The sequence below is a fragment of the Callionymus lyra genome, chromosome 9 (assembly GCF_982586985.1).
Source record: "Callionymus lyra chromosome 9, fCalLyr1.hap1.1, whole genome shotgun sequence".
In the NCBI taxonomy this organism is placed as follows: domain Eukaryota; kingdom Metazoa; phylum Chordata; class Actinopteri; order Syngnathiformes; family Callionymidae; genus Callionymus; species Callionymus lyra.
Window position 1 is genome coordinate 16452492 of NC_141826.1, and position 23288 is coordinate 16475779.

The 23288-nt window shown below is 37.6% G+C and overlaps 1 protein-coding gene across 2 annotated transcripts in view; it reads left to right on the forward strand.

The window, feature by feature from the left end:
• The window catches only part of LOC148072036 (A disintegrin and metalloproteinase with thrombospondin motifs 2), a 115358-nt gene that overhangs the window by 39312 nt on the left and 52758 nt on the right, over positions 1-23288 (forward strand). For both annotated transcript variants that reach the window (XM_087799014.1, XM_087799016.1), the window contains exon 3: positions 11064-11226. In XM_087799014.1, the coding sequence (XP_087655140.1) occupies positions 11064-11226 (163 nt within the window). The remainder of the gene's footprint in view (positions 1-11063; positions 11227-23288) is intronic.

A 23288-nucleotide genomic window follows, 5' to 3' on the forward strand; every position in this document is an offset into this window, starting at 1 on the left:
GGTGTGTGTGTGTGTGTTTGTGTGTGCGCTGTCGTGAGCAGACAAAAGATCGGCTCAGATTGATTTCTGGTCAATTAGGATGTGTCAGTTTTGTCACTCAAACCGCAACGAAATTCTCAAAATGTAGTCTGTTAACTGTGTTTTTTATTAAAATTGTTTTATTAAAATTGAAATTTGACTGGAACAGGAAAAATAATTATACTTTTGGATCCTCAAATGTCCAATAACACGCCGAGGTGTAAGATTTATTAATAATTCTAAAGCATCTGTAGGTTTTATCGTATATGAATGAGTGGTTGTCCCCCGACCTTACCTCCCCGAGTAGCTGGGATTAGGTCCCATGTGACCCTAGAGCTGGATTTAAAAATGTAGATGTTATAGTTGGTACTCAATGCATTACGACTATAAGGATTGATTTTGTATTTGCGTCTTTCTCCCTCTGCTGTTAGAACGATGAACTTGCATTGTCGTGAAAATGGAAGCGTCTCTAGCGTCGCTGTCACAGTCCTAGTCTATTTTTGATTTTCTTTAACTAAAATCTATAAGAGGAAAAGGGAAAAGACGTATTAAATCCATGATAGCAATGAATGCAACTGCCGTCTCCAACCTACGGCTGTAAAGAAGTTAACACATCAAACCAATTAAACATTATTATACTGTCATTTGATTTTTGTTTTGTTTTTTAATGTGTTTAAATGATCGCAATTTTATCCATAGTTTAGTTTTTCTTGATTTTTAAGTGGAATAACTTTGATTTAATATTTGAACGCCAGGAGGGCAAAGAAAATAAGCTACAAAATCAATAGTTAATACATTAGTTCAATTAACAAGTGATATTAATCTACATTAAGAAAAATGCTGCATTTCCATAAGAGTGCAATAGTAAAGGAATATAGTTGTTGTTGATGCATTATGTTTATTTTAGGAACGATCCAAGAGTTTAAATTTATCTCGACATCAACAAACACCTGATCCGTCGTCAGTTGACTGGATATTATGGGAGACTTGTTTTTGTATAAAGACGATAACTTAAAAAAGCTCGTCGAGATTAAACGCGTCTCTTCCCTCTTGGTTTTTTTAAGCACAGAAAAAAAAAATGGAAATACAAGTCGACGGCTGAACTTTGGACACCGTCGTCCTGTATTTTTTTTTAAGGAAAATTCCCTAGAAACCTAAATTCCTTCCATATCTTAACTGTTCCGTTCTGTGAAGCCTCGACAAACTCCTCCTGCCTTCTATCAACACGGATCTGCTCCCGTCTGGGACACGGATCTTGGGAGACAAAGCCTCTGTCCTGATGACTAACTATCAGGATTTACAGACGGTGTGGAGGCAGCCTCTCATACTGTTTGTCTGGCACTTTGTCTCATCGTTGATCTGGCAGACTGTTGCCGAGCCCGTCTGGGTCTGAACGTCCTGCACCTAAATTTCCACTCTTCACGTAATCGTCCTGTTTTTAGCCCGAGATGGTTTGTTCTTGAGTCTTTTCGTGAAGTATAATTGTTACATAGACACCGGTACTTTGGGAGGGTAGAAAAATGACTGAAGAGAAAAGATAAAAAGATAAAGTATTGCATAAAAAACTGAATGGTTCTTTTCACTTCAACTTCAAACTTTTACTGTTTGTCTCAACTTTAACATAAATTGCCAGTAATTAATCATATAATAAAAAGACCAATTTTTTTTTAATATATTGACAATTTATAAGATGGCGTTGTATTCTCACTTTTCAAAACTTTGGTGAACAGAACTATTGACTTCATAACACAATAACTTCAACCTCTCTTTTGTTTGTCATGGGTTCAGAAAAAACCATACAGTTTTCAGAACCAATAAAACAAAAAACAAAAAAACGGAAATACAAACGTGACTGAAAATTGTGTTTATCTTGAAGTGAACTTTACATGTGTACTTACGTAACCATTTGACGTAATGTATTCGATTATCAACTATAACCCAATAATGACAACAACAACAATATAAAAAAAGAATACTTTTTACAAAACTAGACTACTTACTTCACAAAACAAAAATGACAATAATAGACCATATTGGCATTAATGGAGATCGGTACAACATCGTAATTAATAAGAAATAAATAACCTTCTAGTACAAGATATATTTGTCAGAGTATAGATTGGAATTCAGTAGGATCTGGAATCCAATCTGAACCCTTGTGTTGGCCTCGGGTCTGGGTGACCCGAAGACCTGAAAACAACCGATTACACAAGGGTTGAAAGAATGTATGACATATATATATATATATATATATATATATATATTAGTATAATATAGTACAGATTGGAATCCAATAGGATCTGATATCCTACTAGTACAGATCTGAATCCTACTACTAAACTGGGATCTGAATATTGGAATACCAATCTGTCCTAGGAGGATTCCAGATTCTACTAGTGAATTCCAATCTCTACTAGGGGAGATTGGAATTCTACTACTGTATTGGGATCTGAATATTGAAATTCCCATCTGTCCTAAGACAAATGGGAATTATACTGGGACAATCTCCAATATTAATAGGATAAATTTGGATAACATCTAACTGTTTTTTTTATGTAATCAAACCTTAACCCTAACCCTAAACCATATCAATATTAAGATCCCAGTTCAGTAGCAGCATCCGTACTAGTAGTATTGGAATTCCAATCTGTACTGTGACATATCTATACATAGGTAATATACATTATTTCAACCCTTGTGCAACCGCGGTTGTTTTCGGGTCTTCGGGTCACCTTGACCCTGAGCCACCACAAGGGTCAAATCTCTTGAGTTTTTCCGAGTATATCTCTTGTAAAATACAAATATACAGAATAAAAGGACGAAATAAACAATCGTGTTTGCATGTCCTTCCAAACCAATGTTATTAGCGCTAATGCTAATCTAGCGTCTTGACCTACTGCTAACAATCAATACAACAAAAAGGCTAACTCGATCAAGTTTTTGAAAAAAATATGAAGTAGTCTCTCCGTCTCCCTTTTAGTGACGCACAGTTTTGCCTTTTTCTTTTTTTCTTAGCTGTGGGGTTAGAGACGGAACACAGTCTGGACCCACGGCTGAGGTTGGAACCTGAAATAACCCAGATCCTCCCTCCCTTTCCTTTCCTTCAGTGTGGTTCTGGCTGTGATCAAAAATTTAGACAATTTGCAAACGAGGTAGACGCAGCGAACGAGAGCTGTCGTGCGTCTATTTCTTTTCAGGGACCACTCAGAGTGATGAGCCGAGCAAGATGCATCGCTTCACTTTAAATCTCTCGCATCTGGATTACAACACTATAAAAAGCCTCCCATTCATGTGTTTATATTTGTTTGGGATTTTAATCTTCTTATTCTGTGAAGCGCGTTCCTCGCGTCATTTAGCGACGCCGGTTCTTGAACTTTGATTGCACTCCTGACACTCCGCGCGCCGCCTGCTCTCTACCGCCCCCTAGAGCCCCAGAGCTCAAGCCAAAGGTCGTCATGAATCGTATCTTCCCTCTGTGTTTCTAAACAGTGTTTTGTTTTTTTTTTCTTTTTTGCCGCCTGCTTGAACCCTGGATTAAACATTTCCTACGTGGGACGGGAACACAAAGGTTCCCTCGGAGTGAATGAAGGTACAATTTAGCGTCTAATGCGATTAAAGGGAATGCTGTTAGAGAGACTCCGTGTCCTATTAATTTCCGTCTTTGAAGTGATTTTCAAATCAGCCTGATGCTTGTAAGACTCTTATTTCTAACTGGATTAAGGGATGAATTCACAGGTTCCAGTCGGAATGACTCACTTCCACAGGCTATATTTAGCCACGTGTTCAAGTTAGTGATGCCAGTAGTAATAGTAGTAGTTGTAATAGTAGTAGTATTATGAGCTCATCTGGTCAAACACCACTGCTGCTCTTTTGTCTTAGGTTTCCCAGAAGTAACTGGGGCTCGACTCAAGTTGCTTTTTTTTTAAGGATAAAAAGGGAGAGCGGTTTTATTTTTCGCCACAAAAGTATTACTTGAGCTAATTCAGCATCTTTTTCTAATAACGTCTGATGGAGAAAGTCGTGGATGTTTTTCAAGATTCCACGTCAGTGCATATTTTAGATCAAGTATGAAGATAAAACGTAGTATTTAGTGTATAAGAATATCATGATTTTTTTTTTTCTTTCTTTCTTTTTCGGGCTTCAAAATAATAGTTTATTTTCAACTTAATTCTTTTGTGGTTTATATTTGTATAAAGTTTGTTTAAATTAAACTAAATGTATTTATTATTTTTATTTTTTCACAATCCAAACATCCAAACATTAATGAGTATTATAATGAGTTTAATATATTTTCGGCCTCTGGATGGTTGAACTCTCTTGCGAGGCCTCACCAATGACTGAGGACGAGAGGATACAGTCAACTTCAGCAGCTTTTAAAGCTGATGTTTGGACATATTTTGGTTTCAAAACAAATAAAAGAAATTAAGACTTCGTCAAGAGTCATGTGGTCTGTAAGTTCTAGTACTTAGGAGGATACTACAAATATATTCTTGTTCTTACAGTATCGCGATATATCGTATCGTTGCCCCTGTAGTGGATACTTATCAGCAAATTGTTGCCGATACACACGCCATATTGCGAATAAAAGTTTCTGCAATGCGAGATAAATGAACTGAAATGACATTCACCAATTTACGATAAAATCCACAATACAGCAACCAAAATATAATTATTTTTTTTTATCATATCTGGAGATGAAGCAAAACTTGACCCTGACTAACACATGTGATGGTTGACGGTTGGTTCTTCCAAACATGGCGAACAAATGGTCCAGAATCCAATGATAAGGTTACAAATTTAGCATTAGCAACATTTATGCTATCAGGCTATATGGTCTTTATTTACATGCAAATACTAGAGACAAGTGTCGGCCATTTTAATATCTAGGGAGGATCCTTTAACCGCCAATAAGTTAAACATCTTTATATATTTTTGTTTGATTTAAAATTAATCTACAATTCCCAAAATTTTAGAGAAAATAAACAAGCATATATCTTCAAATCTATTCACAGATTTACCAGGAAATGTTTTGAGAAATGGTTAATTTATTCATTTACTTATCTGCAACCAAAAAAAAAGAATAGTGTCTCGTATGACTCGTTGACACCCGTAACAATGGATCACTCTCTACTTTTTACTATCTTCCTTAATGTTTGATTTGTTGTGATTTATTAAAGTTACTTTTGACACATTAATCTCACTCCTGGTGACTAATGAACGGCCAGAAAAGGACAAAGATGAGTATTTAAATGTGTTCCATGATGGACATATACAGTACTGTAGCAGAAATTAATAAAAAGTCATAGTAAACCTAAAAAAAGAAGGCAAAAATAGAAATTAGAGAGTTAAAATTGAGTAAAAGTAGAGTTTGTTGGATTTGTCAAGTCTATTGAATCAAGAAATGAGAAGAGCCAAAAGTTTTTGGATGATATATGCGAAGACAAGAAGATAGTTGATGAAATTTGTGAAGATAAAGTGAGATTGATGGAGAACGTTCATCCACCGCGACGACCCCACGGGGGGGGGGTAAAAGTGTTGACGCGACGAAAGCCGGCGATGACCGTATATCTTTATCTGTAATTTCTGGACAGTGCTGGAGAGATTCTCTTAATTCTCGCACCGAGGATGAGGATGATGAGGAGGAGGACGCTCTTCTTTCTTCGTATGTAAATGTACGCCCGGGTCTTTGATGTCTCATCAGTGTTTTGAAGGACACGTCCAGCTCCTGGTCTCGCTCGCACCGTCCACTCTCGCTCACCCCGCCGGCTCCGATCGATCCCACCACGTCTCCCGGTCCCACATGTCATCTTTTTTTTTTCTTTCTTTTTTTTTTTTCTTTGACACGGCTCCTCTCCTCCGACTGCTTGGTATGCTGAAGTGGAAACACATGCACCATTGCAGATCTATCAGCTGCAATCCTAATGCTGCGCCACGGCTTGGGGGGGAACGAGGGGAGTGAGGAGAGAGAGGTTGCGAGGGAAGGGGTCACCGGCTTACGTTTCAACGTCGAGGAGACGTTTTCTTTTCCCTCTTGTGTAAAATCCCGCGACGGCTCAAGTGACGGTAATAGTAGGTCAGAGGTCGTATCTTTGCTAAAATATTTCCACGCTTTTTTTCTTTTTTTTAATGGAAAAGTCGACTTACTGATGTCACTGCGGTTGATTATGTAACGTCGAGGCGACAGTGGAACGGAAAACAACGTTGATTTTGTTTAAAGTTAAGAAAAGTTCAGCTGCGATAAAACACTCAAGATCGGTGACGGTGAAACAAATGTGTGAATACTTTAAATTCTGAAATGATGATCTGGATTACACACTAATGAACGTTGAATTTTAACGACAAATTAACTGCTTTTTGTTCAATACTGTATATTGTTTCTCACAAGATTCTGATTCTCTTCTCTTCGTGCTTCACCTACGGAACACCAGGAGTGTCATAATTAGGGAAGTAAAAATAAAGGATATGAATGGAGACAGAGACAGGAAGTGTATGTTAAAAATAAGTTTAAATGTATATCAATACACTGGATTATGGATTATATACACACAGAAAGGTTTAGATTAATTCGATTAATTGTGTGTATAGCGGGGGGAAATTGTTTATTTACATTCGGATATTTTACAGGAAATACAAGTCTTAATCAGGGGTTTCAAACTTGTGGCCAGCGGGCCATTTGTGGCCTGTCAGATTGAATTCTGTAGCCCTTCGTTTGACGTCTTTGAGTTTTTATATTTTTGGGCGATTAAATCTTTGTACAATGAAAGATGATTGAGCAATAAAGTCAAAATTTATCTGTTATTTAGATGATTTTGATTGTTACAGTTCAGAATCGAATAAGAGTTAAATAATAATAATAATAATGTATTTTTAATGTTATCTCAGGATCAAAGTGACCCAGAGGCCTAAAAACAAATGTGTCTGTGGTATCCCTTCTGTTATCTTATAGTCAAGGTGACCCAGAGGCCCACAAACAAATGTGTTTGTGGTGTCCCTTCTGTTATCTTACAGTCAATGTGACCCGGAGGCGCATAAACTAATGTGTTTGTGGTATCCCTTCTGTTATCTCAGGGTCAAAGTGATCCGGAGGCCTGAAAACAAATGTGTTTGCGGTATCCTTTGTGTTAGCCTTAGGGTCAAGGTGGCCCAGAGGCCTGACGACAAATGTGTTTGTGGTATCCCCTTGTTATCTTAGGGTCAAGGTGACCCGGAGGCCCGAAAGCAAATATTTTTGTGGTATCCCTTCTGTTATCTTGGGGTCAAGGTGACCCGGAGGCCCGAAGGCAAATATTTTTGTGGTATCCCTTCTGTTATCTTGAGGTCAAGGTGACCCAGAGGCCCGAAAGCAAATATTTTTGTGGTATCCCTTCTGTTATCTTATGGTCAAGGTGATCCAGAGGTCTGAAAACAAATGTGTTTGTGGTATCCTATGTGTTATCTTAGAGGACCAGAGGACCACAATCATCAATAATACAATGACCTTGAAGTGCTACAAGTCAGTCATTTATAAATCCACCATTAAAACTGTTGATGGAACGTTGTGTGGTTCACAAAGAATCAGGGTCAAGGGTTCAATAACTGATCGGAAGCGGTTCATTCCGAAGTCAAAAGGCAGGAGAAGAAATATCATCTTACATTTCTCTCTCCCTTTACAAAGCCGTCGGCTTAGAAAACACATTTTCTCTCCGTTACTTCTTCGACTCGGATCCGTGGAAGTCTTTGGTTCGCTCCTCAAAGCGCCGCCGTCGTCTCACCTCCGCCTGTAATGCACATGTAATGCAATGCACTGTAAAAGTATCGCCTTCACTCATTCATGCACTTCCCTGAGCTGTGATCGAAGAGGCGGACAAGAGCCATATTGATGTTTTCTCTCTCTTCTCCACTTATCCGTTTTTTTCTGTTGCTTCTTCTCTATCAAAAGCTATCTATGTGCGCTCCCTCTCTCTCTCCCCTATGGCTTCCCTGCACAGCCTAGTGTTGCCGTGGTAATTACCAGTTGTCTTAAACAGACAGATGGAATAAGAGAGAGTGACGGCCAATTTTCCCACCGCTTGTTTTCCCCGCGCTCCACTCTCTCGCGTATGTGTTCTGTAGGCACGTTTTTACTTCTGTCCATCTCATCTGCTTCTGTCGTTTGTGTGTGTGTGTCCGTCCATGTGTGTGTGTGTGTTGACATCGACGTGGGGTGTTTCGACTGACAGCTCGTCGCCGGTCGACGCGGGACATTTTCATCTCCTGTTGATCAGTTTGTACACGGGTGTCAGTCCACCTCGTTCGCTAAAACCTTCTTCTTTTTTTTTCCCTTCGCCACATCATTCCATTTCGCCGGCGAGGCGAAGCGTTCGCACGTGGCTCCATCAATCTGAGAGAGATTTAACTTGACACTCAAGTCCGTCTCGTCCCGTCGCCAAATTCAAAACGAAAGAACACGAGTGTTTTGTTTTTTCTTCTTCCCTTCATTTTCTCCGTTTGATTTCAAGATACTTTGTTGATGTTTTATTACGACAAACAGTGGGTTGTTGTTGGGATTGGAGTCAGTTAACTCTTAGGGTCAAAGTGACCCGAAGGCCCCGAAATCAAATGAGTTTATCCCTTATTTCGTATCTGGGTTAAGGTGACCAGGAGTTCTGAAAACAAATGTGTTTGAGGTATCCCTTGTGTTTCTCATGGCCAAGGTGATTCGAAGGCTAGAAAACTAATGAGTTTGAGGTATCCCTTGTTTCGTATCTGGGTTAAGGTGACCTAGAGGCCTGAAAACAAATGTATTTGCGGTATCCCTTGTGTTGTCTCTGGGTCAAGGGACCCAGAGATTCCATAAATACATATGCAGTGGTGGAGGCCGTTCACCTTGACCCAAAAGACAACACAAGGGATACCAAAAACACATTTGTTTTCAGACCTTTGGGTTACCTTGACCCAGAGATAACACAAGGTTTTGTAGTTAAACCTCAGATTTCTAGACTTGATCATGAGCTGCTGTGTTGGATTAAAATGCTTCAACTAAACTGTTTTCAAAAACTGAATAAATTAAAGAATATAAAGAAGAATAAGAATAAAAAGGGAAAATTGTAAACAAGTTTAAATATATTTTTTATGCAATTACTTTTAAGAAGTAAAAATACTTTGCTACTTTTTTCTTTTTCTTTTATATATTTTGACTTTTTATAACATACATAACATTAAGCTGTTGATCTGCCTCATCTTGATGGCTGGTCCGTGGAAATATTGCCAACTTAAAACTAGTCTGAGGTACAAAATATTGATATACAGATATTTCTTTTCGCAATGATGTGATGATATTGAACATCACTGTATCAATTATTTTTTTTACTTTCAAATATATTTTTTCTAACATAGTTGTTTTATGGTTTACAGTTTAATAAAGTGTTTTATATTCAATATTATTCTGTTTTCTAATCTACAATCAATATTCACAGCTTTTAATTATTTTGGTGTTGCAAATAAACTTACAGGAGGAATAATGAAATCCTGCACGATCTCTGCTATGACTGAGGACGAGAGGATACAGTCGATTTTAAACCTGATGTTTGGACATATTTTGGTTTTTAAATGATATAAACCAGATTTAGGTACTCGACAATACTACAAATATATCCTCGTACCTCAAGTATCCTAATAAATCTCATTGTTGTCCCTGTATCGACGTACTTAAAGTATGTCTATAAGTTCTTGGAGTTGACTTCAGAACTGGTATTTTATCAAGAGGCAGGAAGTCATACTTGGTAGTCCACATGGTGAATCCAGTGACTGCTGGAATCTTCTATGACTCTCAGAAGGTCTTGGACTGTGTCTCGGTACCCGGTCTCTTCTTAGGCTGTCGACTCCTTCTCAGCCTCGACCGACCGGAGTTCAGGCCGCGAGGCAGACGACGCCTGTTGCGGCAGCGCTTTCAAAGCTGTGGTGGTTACCTTTTGAGATAAAGAGACTTGTCAAATTGACGCATCCGGCCTGTCAATCAAGCTCTATTGGCTCATGGGAGGCCCGAGGCGGCGGACAGGTATTGGCAGGCCAAGTGGAGTGTAGCTCTGGGGAACAACTGGGGCCTGGGAGGAGTTTATAATCCACACTGTAGCAACATATTTTTTGTCTCGGAGAATTCCTGCGTCACCATCCGACATCTTCTGAGGTGAAAGTAATGTTTGCTTTAATAAGAAGTAGAAAAGCGCAGAGACGACGCATACCACAGCCAAGAAGCTAATTTCACATGCTATTGCGAAAAAACAAAACAATAGACTCAATAAAATAAAAGTTTATAATTCAAGAACTTTGTTAGTTCACATTGTATTTCAAGATTAGGGACCGCCATTTCCAAATTAGACCTAATTAGCTGTGGCTAACATTAGCGTCGGCGTATTTAAGATTTTACCGACAAATTAAATGTATTATGTTTATTCAATGTTGTGTAGTTGCGAAGTCGGTTTCATTCTTAAGTGATAGTGAACATTACATTTTCTACTCACCCTCATGTCGACTAAAGATTGGGATTATTTTCAGAGTAATCTGTTCTTTAAGCGTTATATACAAAAATGTTTGTTCATTTTAATGTAGCGACTGGAGCTCAGTTGTCCTCGTCTTCATCTTCGTCCAAAAAGACACTAAAAACATTCAAATTCCTTCATACTGTTCGTGTGTAACATCCCTCTGGTATTGAAAGTAGGAATTTGAATTGAATTTAACTATTTTGAATCCTGAAGGCACTTCAGAACCAGAAATGTATTTATTATTAACATTTCCTGAAATTATACTTTATGTACATTCAGAACTTTTAAGTTATTTTGCACGTGGGCAAAACTATTTTTTTTTGGATTGTCCTTCTTGGAATCTTTTTTTTCTTTCCCATGTCAAATCAAATCTTGACAGGAACAAAGACGTTGGCTTTCTAGATCAGCACCGGTCAAAGTGACCCAGACAGCGGCTGCTTCACAACATGAGACTTTGAACATGTATTTTCATCAGTGAGATATTATTTACTGGTCACGTTTTTTTTTTTGGTTCTGTCCAGTCAATCGTGTCCTTCTCTGTTTCAGGCCGGTATGATCAAGACGGAGGAAGATGAGTTTTTCATTGAGCCTGTGGAGGGAGGCGATGGAGGGATGGAGGAAGAAGGAGGAAGAACGCACATCGTTTATCGCTCCTCTGCCGTCAAGAAAACCCCGATTAGCAACAAAGCAGCCGACTTCCACTCCAGAGGTGAGTCCTGCACTCCAGCTGGAGACTTAATGTTTTTATAATAACTGCAGTGTTCCCATCGCAATGTTCATGTTTATTGGATGGATGGATGGATGGATGGATGGATGGATGGATGGATGGATGGATGGATGGATGGATGGATGGACTTAATTAATCCCTCTGGAGATCTCCTTTGGAAAATTTGGTTTCCAGTAAACAACAGACGATAGTTTTATATAAAAAAAAACAAATAAAAAAACAAACAATAAAAGAACAAAGTGCAAAGGATGACAAAGTGCAAATATAAAGACTATAGATCAAAGAAAGGGAACATAAAGGATAAATATATCATGGTTGCTACCGTTTTCTGATTGATGATTGGAAAAAAGATAAATAAATGAATACTTTCAAATATAAAAAATATATGCTCTATGCAAAGTATTAAACAAAAACCCTTAAAACAGGACAAATGTCAAAGGAGAGGAGAAAAGAAACACTTTCAAATAAACCTTTAAAAGCTGCTGGACTTTGGTGTATCTTTTTGTTTTTCACTCATTGCTGATATTTGGCCGGTTTTCATGTTACTTTGGCAGGAGGTTAAATTGCACCATAAACAGAAAAAATGCCTGAGTGTTAATTGTATAATTAAACATTGAATGGTTGTCTTTTATATACACACTATTGAAATATAAACCATAAAATAACTTTTAATGAAAATAAAAATGTTATTTCAAAGGTTAAAACATACTGTATGTATGTTTATTTATTTACTATTGAATATTGATACAGTATAAGGAGAAAAAGAATCTTGATTTATCGTTATATTGATATTTTCTTAGGTAATATAAATATAAAAAAATTTAATATGAGAATATGATAACATTCAGTGTTATTCAGGAACCGGTATCAAAGTAAAAAGGTATAAGTACTTGGATCGATACCTTGATAAAGTGTCGTGAATCTAACGTCAAGTCGCTCGGCTTCTGCGGGCGGTTGTCGAAGCACTTGACAAGAAGTGCAATAAGGAATATGATAAACGACTATTCCGAGCTCAGACTCAAGTCTGTCTAATAATACAAAGAGAAGCAGAGTTTCCATAGGAACACCCAGAGAGGACAGACTGCATTAGAGTAACACAGCTAAGCTCCCACTGTTACTGACACCATGCACTTCTTTCAAACGCACACGTGCATTAGTATGCACGCAACCATGCACACGCGCACACATGCAGGATGTCGCCACCCAAGTCTGCTTTGATCACACGTTCACATTTCTGAACACACACACACACACACACACACACACACGAATGCAGGCGAGTTGCAGGAACACAAACACAACACGCCTCTCTACTCCTGTTGCCTTTGAATCTTTCTAATGAAAAGTAGGGTGCAGATCAATAGCGTGGGATACAACAGGCCACTGTGTGTGTGTGTGTGTGTTTGTGTGGTGTGGGCATGAGTTCTGTGGTCGTCTGGCTTTGTGAGCCGGGATTTTTTTTTTTGGTGGAAGGAGACTGACAGACACGCCGAGCTCCCAGAAGCATTCGATGCAGATCTTCTTGTTTTTTCGGATCCTCTTTATCTTCTGCTATTCTGAACCCTCAACATTATGTAAACACGTGTTGACACGTTACATCACAGCCATGTCAGTCAGCCTCGACATCCACCGTCCGATCATCATCTTCATCTTTTTTTCATTCCTTTTCGATTCCTCAGCCGGGGATCAATGGCGAGCATTACCAGAGGAATTAGTATTTAATCAGTTATTTATGAAGATCGTCTTCACCCACTAGTTTAATTTCCACACGTTATTGAATTCTGGTCTTGTTTCCGCGCTAAAAGACGCCAGGAAAGAAAGTTATATTTAGACAGGTAATAGCCGCACACAGGAAGGAGGGAAGGGGAGAAGAAGAAGAGAGTCCAGATTGATCACTTTCTTCCACAATAGAGCGAGGAGGCGTGAATCGATGTCCTGAGTGAGGAGAGAACGGCGCATATTAATGGTCAATTAATCATAAATCCCTTTTCATTTTCGCCGCACACTGACTCGCACATCTCAATTAGGTTCTCTTTCTTTTTTTTTTTACCTGCGATTTAAGGCTTAGCTTTCCGTGCTACGGCTTCTGTTTTTTAAACTTTTCTCCAGACATGTTTTGGCTGGAATATTTGATCATTTTTTGGTTGTCTTTTCACTAATTTTTTGGTATTATTTTAGTCCAGAAATTTCATCGCGTAAATATTTGTGTTTAAAATTCCAAAAGAGGTAAGAAAATTCAACCACCAGTAGAAAGTAAAGATCATAGTTTGTTTCCTTCATTTAACCTAATACTGGCAAACATTTTTTTGAATGTTTCAAGTATTTATTATGTCTAAAAAAAGAATGGGATTAAACTGGTAAAGGGTTAAAACTAGGGACGTCATTCAGGTCTCGAAAGAAAATCAAACAGTTAATCAAATGCAACAAAATCTAAAAAAAAAGGATCAATTTTAATATTTTGCTTCCTTTAAAAGTAATGAAACTTACAAGTTAACTTATGTATGAGCAGCATAAACTTTTTTTTTAAAGCAGTTACTATAAAATAAACACCAAATATTGATCACATCTTGTTTAAACTGCTTATTAAAACTAAAACAAAAATATCTTTTAATGCATTTTTGTTGTCTTAAAGTGATGGTTCACCCAAAATTCAAACTTATTTTCCACTCGCACTAGACTCGACCAAGGTTTTCGGATTATTTTGAGAGCTATCTGTTCCTTTTCAGAGTTCGAATAATAGTTTGAAAAATATTTTTTCAGTGCACACAGTAGACAGGAAGTGGTCGCCATATTTACCCAGAGTACTTCCTGTCTGTGTAGCATGTTAGCCTTTTAGCTTATGCTGCAAACAAGCTTAAAATACAGACTTGTTTTTTGACTTGTTAAAGTTTTTCCTAAACAATTTCTAATGTTAAGGCTTCAATACAAGATGGACGTTACAGACGAGCAGTATGAAGGTATTTGGATGTTTTTAAGTTTGTCTTTTATAACAACTGAGCCCCAGTTGCTTCATTAAAATAAACATACATTTGTGTCTATGACTCTAAAAAGAAAATAATCCGTACTCTTGAGAGTAAATCACTTTAAATTAAAGTAGATTAATGTTCATGTTGATATGTTGACCTGTACAGATACCAATGGTTAAGATAAGATAAGGGGATGATGGATGTCGAACAAAACGAGAACTTGTTTTCTGAATAAACACTAATAAATAAGATAAAATGAGCCTAAAACATCAGATTCATACGTCCTGTTGGCTACACAAACATTTAGTTTGGCCCACGACTTGAACTGCTAAAAGATTTAAGGCCCCTTGAAATTTCACAGGATGTTAAAAGGTATTTGAGATAAAAAATCCTATTCAAGGATTTCCAGAGACTTCAGATTGAACCGATGAAGTGATGAAGAGCGAAGTGATGCATGATGGTTAAATAACATGTTTGCAGCAGTTTTTCATGTTGCATTAAAGTGACGGATCAGCGTTGAAGCTAAAGGGCGAAGACGACTGTAGGTCCGAGGAGGTCAACGAGGAGTCGCTGATGCTCGTCACTGTAGTTTAAAATACCTCCTCGGGGGAGATAGTTTTCTCTCTCCATCTTTGACGTCCATCTTTCTTCCCTCTCTCGAATCTCTTCCGCGGATCTGTCTATGCCTGGTGGACACTGGGACGTCAGAAATAGTGAAGAGGTTTATCTCCTCGACACACAGTCATGCACTCACACACACAAACGGCTTATCTTGGTCGAGGGACCCAGTATTCCCAAAAAACCCTTGAAAGCTCCGCGATTACGACAATAAAAGGTCTTCTTAAGACGACTTGTGTACGTGTGGACTCTTGCAAGTATAGTGAAAAGACTTCTGGAAGGTGGTTTGGTGACTTTAAGACGGTTTAACTGTCATTTAAAATGTAAATCTACATTTTTTGGAGGAATTTTCAATGTCTGGAAACCATTAAAAATTCTAATTTTTAACTAAAATTGAATCCATTTTATTTTTTATTACTAGAATGATGTATTAATGTGTCTCTAATGAGGTCACATGATCATGTTTGTGACAGCTAACAATTGTATTTAGCATTTATGACTGTATTAACTCTTAATACAACTTTCTTCATTTCTTTGTTTAGGACTTATTGTGAAAATATTGAGATCATATTTATGCATGGTGCAGAAAATCCCTATTAAATATCGACATATTTCATGTGGAAACAAATGCCTGAACTGGGTAAAGTTTTCTATTGCCTCTGTCAGAACCTGATGTTGCCTGACTTGCTTATGGGGGCGCTATTTCGATAAGAGTAAGATAAGGTGGGTACAGAAAACTGACTCTCTTTTTGGGAGTAGCTTTAAGACTTCAAAAATTTGATGTTTACAAGCAGGCAGACCAATTTGTTGTAGGCAAGAAAACTGTCAAAAAAAATTACTCATAACGGTTGTGTGTGTATTTGCTAGTACAGAATTAAATAAATAATTATCATGTATAAAGAAAAACTAAACCAGGATGAAAAGCAATTACACATCCATTTGTTGATGCAAAGTACATGTTTATTTCATCTTTTTTTTTGTTGCTATTTGTGATAATCACAGCCGGAATATTGTATTGGCAAGACTGGTGATTCGATACATATAACGATACAAGGGCATGTATTCAGTACATTGTGATACTGTAGTATGTATGTTTGTAGTAATGTCTGGTACTTGACTCTGATGTTGCAGAATTTACAGACCACATGACTCGAAGTCGTAACTGCTTTCATTTGGTTTGAAACCAATGTATGTCCAAACATCAGCTTTAAAAGCTGCTGGAGTCGACTGTATCCTCTTGTCCTCAGTCATTACCAGGTTTTCTTTGTTCCTTTAGCTGTGGAGGACGTAATAGCTGCTGCCATCTAGCGGCCAGAGGTTGAATTGCAACACAAAAATGAACAAACGCTATGAATATTTGCATGTTTATTATAGACTAAAAAAAAAATCTAACTATTTTATTTTATACACACTTTTAAAAATATATATAAACCATTACAGAACTATGATACAAATAGGATTTGAAAGCCAAAATGAATGAATAAATACAAAAAAACAACAACATTGATACGCTAATATTACATTTCGATCTAGTATCAGGACATTTTTTTTTCGTAAAATATCGATATTTTCTCACACTCCTTTATAACTAAAAACCAATAAACACCATCAGAGATTTATTTTTGACTCAATCTTAAACCTTCATTTATTCCTCCGACCACATACAGTTGAATAATAACGTCTTCATAGGTTATTAATAAGTACACATGTTCCGCCGTGTTAACGCATGTTAAAGTCGTGTAATAACGCAGGTGTTTAATTAAGCAGCGCCGACACGTCGAGGATTAGTGTCGCGGATTATTGCGCTGAATGTACGCAGCCGAGCGGAAGCTACACTAAAAGTACATCTCCGGCACTTGCGCAGTAAGTGTGGACGGCCCAGGTGCTCTTATGGGAGGAAATGGCAGCGAGCGGAAGTATTTCAGCAGCTGCTTCCTCCCTCCCTCGGCCGGCGGCCGCATCATCCTGGGAGAACCACAACCACACTCAGCATCCAACCAGTGTCCGGGAGAAAATCCCGGCTCCACGAAACCCACAGCATTCATGTGTGTTTTTGAGCGTCTCGGATTGGTCTCCTCCTTACCTGACAGTGCAGTCCTTCCTCCTCCAGACGCCGCTTTATTGCCGTTAAACAGATTCAGGAGATAATAGCAGGGTGTGGTTGACCTCTGCTCCGTCTGCAGTCCAGACTCTTAAAATATCCGTGCGAGGTATTCTTGTCCTTCTGCGAGGAGGGAAGGATCCGCCGGGAGGGACTGCAGACAGTTTCCTTGAGAGTCCGTTTCATGACCTGCTGAAGACGTAAAAAAAAAAGGGATTTTAAAGCAGCAAAAATGATAATGGAAGGACGATGACAGTTTTCATGTCATTTAAATTGTAAATCTACACTTTTTAATGGAATCTTTCCAATGTCTGGATTCAAAAATATCATATCATCAGAAATATTTTATGTCTATTTTGTAATAACTTTAAGTTTGTTTAGGTTTAATTTGACTTAATATAATATTTAGATTTTTTTTTTGTCGGATTCTTTTACACCAAAGGTTAGTCAACGTTTTTATTGGCATACTTAAGGTAATTGATGTGGATTTTTAATTCCATTTTTTCCTTAACTTGCTTTGTTTATTTTGCTGTTGACTCTTGGCTCCTCTTATTTGGCTTGGCTGCCTCCTTTACAACTGTCACATTTTATAATGTGGCCCCTGAGAAAATACAATTGCCTGCCCCTGCCCTGGATAGTAAATTATATTATTTTATCTTACTATCTTGTAACACTTACATAGCAGGCGCTGAGTGAAATGATGATGATAATCTTTGTATCCTTTTCTTAACATTATTTTGTTTGACCTATGTTCTTTATATTTGCACTTTGTTCTTTGTTACAAACCTTTAACTCCTGATGATAAATTGAGGGCTCGAACACCTTGTGTTATCTCAGTGTCAAGGTGACCCGAAGGCTCAAAAACAAATGTGTTTGAGGTATTCCTTGTGTTGTCTGTATGAATTTGTTTTTGGGGCCTTCGGGGTCACCTTGAACCTGAGATGACACAAGGATTAAATGTTTTCTCACTCTATGTAAGAAATATGTCAAACTTTTTGATTAATTTGGAAGTGTTATTTTAACTTGAAAATCAATGGCAGTTGGTGAATACCACACAAAAAAAGTACTTAATTTTGGTTTTTGAAGCTATTTTTATTTGTTATTGTTTTTATTTTAGAAGGGGAAAAAAAGGTTGTGAGATTTGTGGGGAAAAAAATGGTTTAACTTGGCTTTTGGTTGTCATATGGATCACCATCCGGAAACAGGAAGGTTTTTAAGGATTGGTTGTCGACTTGTATGGTTTGTAACTGCAGTAGAAGAAGCAAAACCACAACATTGGTATTTTTTCTTTTATATATTGTTGTCAACATCCATCCAACCTTTCTAAACAACATGCTAATGTTTTGTTAGCCAAAGAGCAAAACAAAAAAGTCGTTTCCTCGATTCGATCGTCTCTGCAAACACAACAGCGAGTTCATCCAGTGATGCTAGTCTCTAGTTAAAACGCCATCTGACGGTTTGCGTCACGTGATCCGTGGCGTGGATGGCGAGGCAGGTACGACTCCAGGTTGCGTGGAGCAACACGTCCCCGAAGGTGACCACCGTACTGTGTTAGCATCGGTTATGCAACCAGCCACCTCGGGGACAGAAGCTCATCGAAGATGAGATGGCGTGTGACTTCCTTCCTCCCACTACTGTCACAATACTGCAAACACACTCCACACACACATGCTGTGTTAAATCTGGCACCCCTCAGAGGATTGTGGGACGCCGCTGCCATCGCCGAATAAGCCTCAGCTCGTGCACACGCTCCGCTCGTGGAAACTTGTTTTCAGGAGATCGTCCTCGGCGACGATTGGTTTTGCGGATCCGGCTATTGTGTATTTGCTGTGTCCGTCGTCGGGAAGAACACAACACAACGCACCACTTTGTGTGTGAGCGACACGAGCATCTCTAGAAATGTGTGCGTCGAGAGAATACGATACCGTGAGAGCTGATTCAGAGGTTAATGGAGCCTCTCATGTGAATGGGACTTTCATCACTCGGGAGAACCAAATAAATTCGCGGCTATTACTACATTATGTGTTGTAGGGTGTGTGTGTGTGTGTGTGAGTGTGTGTAGATGTGTGCGCTACTCATCTGTGAAGAGTAAGCGCACTTTTATAGAGCGGAAAAGCGAGTGTGTGTACTTGTGCCTCGTGTTTCTGCTGACTAGACAGAATTAAATACACAATTATAAATAGTTTTATTTCACAATTGTACTTCGTTTTAGTAACAACTCCAAGGTGGCTCATAATTTTGTATTGAAATCAATTTTTTATAAATAGTTCATTATGGGACAACGAACGGAAAATGACATTTTGATGTTTTTTGTATGACTGTCTTGATTTAAGAAGGTATTGAAAGACATTTGTTCGTCTAACTATCTCAGAACTAGCAGAGAATAAACGTTATAGTGTATAAAACAAAGCTTATGATTGAATCAATAAAATAATTAAATGTCAATGTGATTGGTGTTCATTTGACATTAATAAATCATTTCTCGATGACTTCTTGCATCTTGGAAATACTTGGATTTTGTAAGATATTCCAATGGTTTCATTCTGTAAATTAAAATGCTTTTCTATTATTACCTTTTTGGATAACTACCTATTTTTGTTCATCATTCTTAATTTTTTTATTTTACTGGTACCTTTACTTTTTTTAAGGCTTTTATATAGTTTGAATGTTTCCTTTAATACAATTTATTTTCATAAAAAATCATAGATTTTTTTATTTATAGAACCAAACATTTTTGTAGAATGCAATGGATGAATTTATAAACATTGTAATGGAAGTTCTTTTTCTCTTTTTAAAGTAAGTAAGTAAGGAAGGAAGTAATTAGTATTTATAAAGCACTTTTCTAGACCAGGGTCACAAAGCGCTTAAACAATCAAAAAATACCCAATAAAGCAACTATACGTAATATTAAAGGTGTGTTTCTGGCTCCCCCCGGTGTTGAAGCAGTGTAACTGCAGTGTTGTCGCTCCTCTGTTACACTGTTGCCACATACAGCTTGTTGGAATGATGGATGGAATTTTATTTATAAAAACCTTCTACACAAGATGTGTTCATGGATAAAAATGATTTAAGGGAAGTTTAATTTAATGACAGACAACTTTAAGCTTCTTCGTCCGATGGTTTCATGCTCAGCAGTTACGGCTCTTTCTCTACCTATTAATATCTTTTATTTTGAAGTGACATACTTGAAAGATAAGACGGGAAAAAGAAGCCGATGGACAGAGGATCTTAACGTCTCTTTGTTTTTCCCTCCTGTCGGAGCGTTAACGTGATGTTTTCATATTTAGCTCGAATTAAAGAGGAAATCAGGCCGAGTGGAGGAAGCAGCAGCCGAAAATACACATTTGTCACCCGAAGTGTCAAAGTCTCAGCAGCGTGTCTGCGATAACACAGAATATTCATCGGTTTTTAACCTAGAATTTGATGACCTGGGTTCAGACTTCTCTCTGACTAGACTTACTTAATTGTTATTTAGTCTAAATTAAAGCGTATAAAAGTGCACATTTTCCTGGTTGATTTGAAAATTGTTATTATAATTATTTATTTTTTTAATGTTTATTGTTTTAATTAGAAGGCATATTAAGGATTAGATAATCATTTCTATAATTGTTCAACAAGAATGAACAGCTCAAGTCTCACTTGTGGTTCACACCCAGTCGTGTCACCCTGTTGTTCTCTAAAGTGTCCTCCAGGGTCGATTCGCTGACGACGGAGAAAACTTTAGTTACGTCGACAAAGAAGCCACCTGTTGCTTTTTCACCTTCTCCACAGCTTCATTAAAAATGTGTGTATTTTCAAGTACTTTGTCAACAATTCATGTCATGGTGTGATGGTGAATTAATATAAGTGTGTTATTCCAGCTTCGATCGCTTAATAACCTTATGGCTTTAGCCGCGCCTACATTTGAACCTGCAGCTTCAGTTTGTCAGTATATGAGAGGTATAATATTTATCGGACATTTTGATTTTCATTATTACCTTTTTTATAACTATCATATTTTGTTTAACATTATTTATTCCATTTTTTTTTATTTTACTGGTATTATTTACTTTTTTAAAAGCTTTAAAAAAGTAAAGCTGCTAGGTAGAGCTGCTGACTGTCGATGCTAATTCCTAAATTATTTGTATATATCCTTGAAAGAAATCACTTTTTGTTGGTCTGTTGATGTTGTATGTATGTATTTCTATTAATCAAATGAGTTCCTCTTTGAAAAAATGTTTGGACCACTGCTGAGTTCTCTCTAACTTAGCTATGCTAGCTAGCATATGCTAGCAAGCATAGCTACACATACAACATCACACTAAGCTTGCTGAGTTCATAACTACAGAACCATACATTTACTTATCTAAGGTCGGGGGGGTTGATTTTGGTTTGATGCGGTTTCCATTCTTTAACACTAGTAGTCACAGCATTTTGCTGTTCCATCTACAATGCTAATTTTGTTATGTAAACAAAGCGATCATTGTGGCACCACAGGAGGGAACATCAGTCAGTCAGTCAGTGACCAATCGAGAGGATCTATTTGGCACTTGTATCAGTTTAAGCCCAAACAAAAAGAACAAAATCAACTAGTAAATTAAGAGTTTTGACTTTTGGCTCAGCTCTTTTTTTTTTCCACCAAGACCCACCGATAGATGACTGGAGACATTAGTCGTGAAAAGAACAAGAAAAGATGATGTTTCTTAATTCATCGAGTGTTTTTTTTTATTCTTTAAAAACATTTTTTTATATTCTTTATTACTATTATGGGTCAAAAGAAAGTAAAATAATCGATTGACATGGACTTAATTCATAGAACCAAATCAAATCATTTTATATCCAGAATAAACTTGTTTAATTGGGTCTTTTGTCTTATTGTCATAATTTTTCAGAATAAATTGGTAATGATCAGTAACTTCACTCCTTTATACGATATTTTTTTCTCATGTTTTCCGAGTGTTGGAGCACAGAGATTTTTGTCAGAGCCACTTTGTGGCTCGAGTTTCATAAAAGAATGTTAATCGTGATTAGACGAATGCTTTGGATTCCTGCTGAGTCATCGTTATGTTAACTAATGTGGTCAACAAGATCTGGATTAAAAAGTTGTTTTGTGACAAAATGATTTGAACTGATGTGAAAATCCAGATGGTAAATCATTTATAAACACTTGAAATAAATGAGTTTATGTCAAAGTACATTTATCCGGCTGCTCGTTCAAATCTCGAACAATTTTCCCTTGATCTGATCTGGTCCCGCTGGTTCTGGTTCTGAGATCCAGCTCCAGGTGACGTGACTGGAAAAGAAAAGTGACCAGTGTTGCATCATCACATCTTCTTAAATAAACACTAGATTGTTCCTTCACGTGTGGATATGAGGAACTATTATTTTAAAGTGGTTGAGCCTGTCGAAAATTCCCGGACCTCGGTCGCTTCTCTGGATTTTCCTGCAATTTCACGATCTGGTGAAAACTGATCCAGCTCCGGCTGAAGGTCAGAGGCCGACGACGCCTGAAGAAACGTTAAAAAATGGATGAAAGTTGGGGGGAACAAGTGAAGTCTCCTCGCGTCAAATCAAGACCAAGGAAGATGATCTGGTAAAACTGAAGGATCAACATGTTAGTGAAATATCTCTAAAACTGATCCACATATTTCAACCAACCTTTCAAGAAATTAACAAAATAAGAGATAGATGGACAGATGGATAGATAGATGGAATATGGTCTAATTTATTGGTAGTAGTCTGGACTTCCACCTGGATTTCGGAATGAAAAAACACCTCTCCTCCCTCAGGAGGTCTTCCAGGCATGTCCTGTTAGAAAAAAAGACCACTTAGCAGAAGCGGAATATGTTGGAGATATTCCTACTTGACCTTGGAACGCCTCGGTTTTTCTCCCAGAAGACCTGGAATATTGTTTCTGGAGATCATCTCTTATCTAATCATAGAAAAGTAATGGTGTCCAAATCCTTAGAATTTTCCGAACAAAGTCTTTAAGAAGCCTTAGAAGACTTTGGCAACTTTGTTGTTAGCGATAAACCTAGGTATTCTGTACTAGTTAAACACTATTTAATCTAGAATTCTGACATCTGACATGTCATCATGACCATGCTTCGAACTTATTGTATCAATGTTAGCGGGCTTTGTTCTAGCTCTCTTTTATACCTTCCACTCTTTCTTCTATTCCCCTTTTTCTAGCCCATTAATTTCAATGGGGAAAATGTTCAACTCATGTTTCAACTCCTTCCACTTCAACCTACTGCTTATACTTTTACTACTCATTCCACTACTACTTCTACTACTAATACTACTTATACTTTTACTACTAATTCTACTACTACTTTTACTTTTCTACTACTTCTAATTTAACTATTAATTCCACTTAT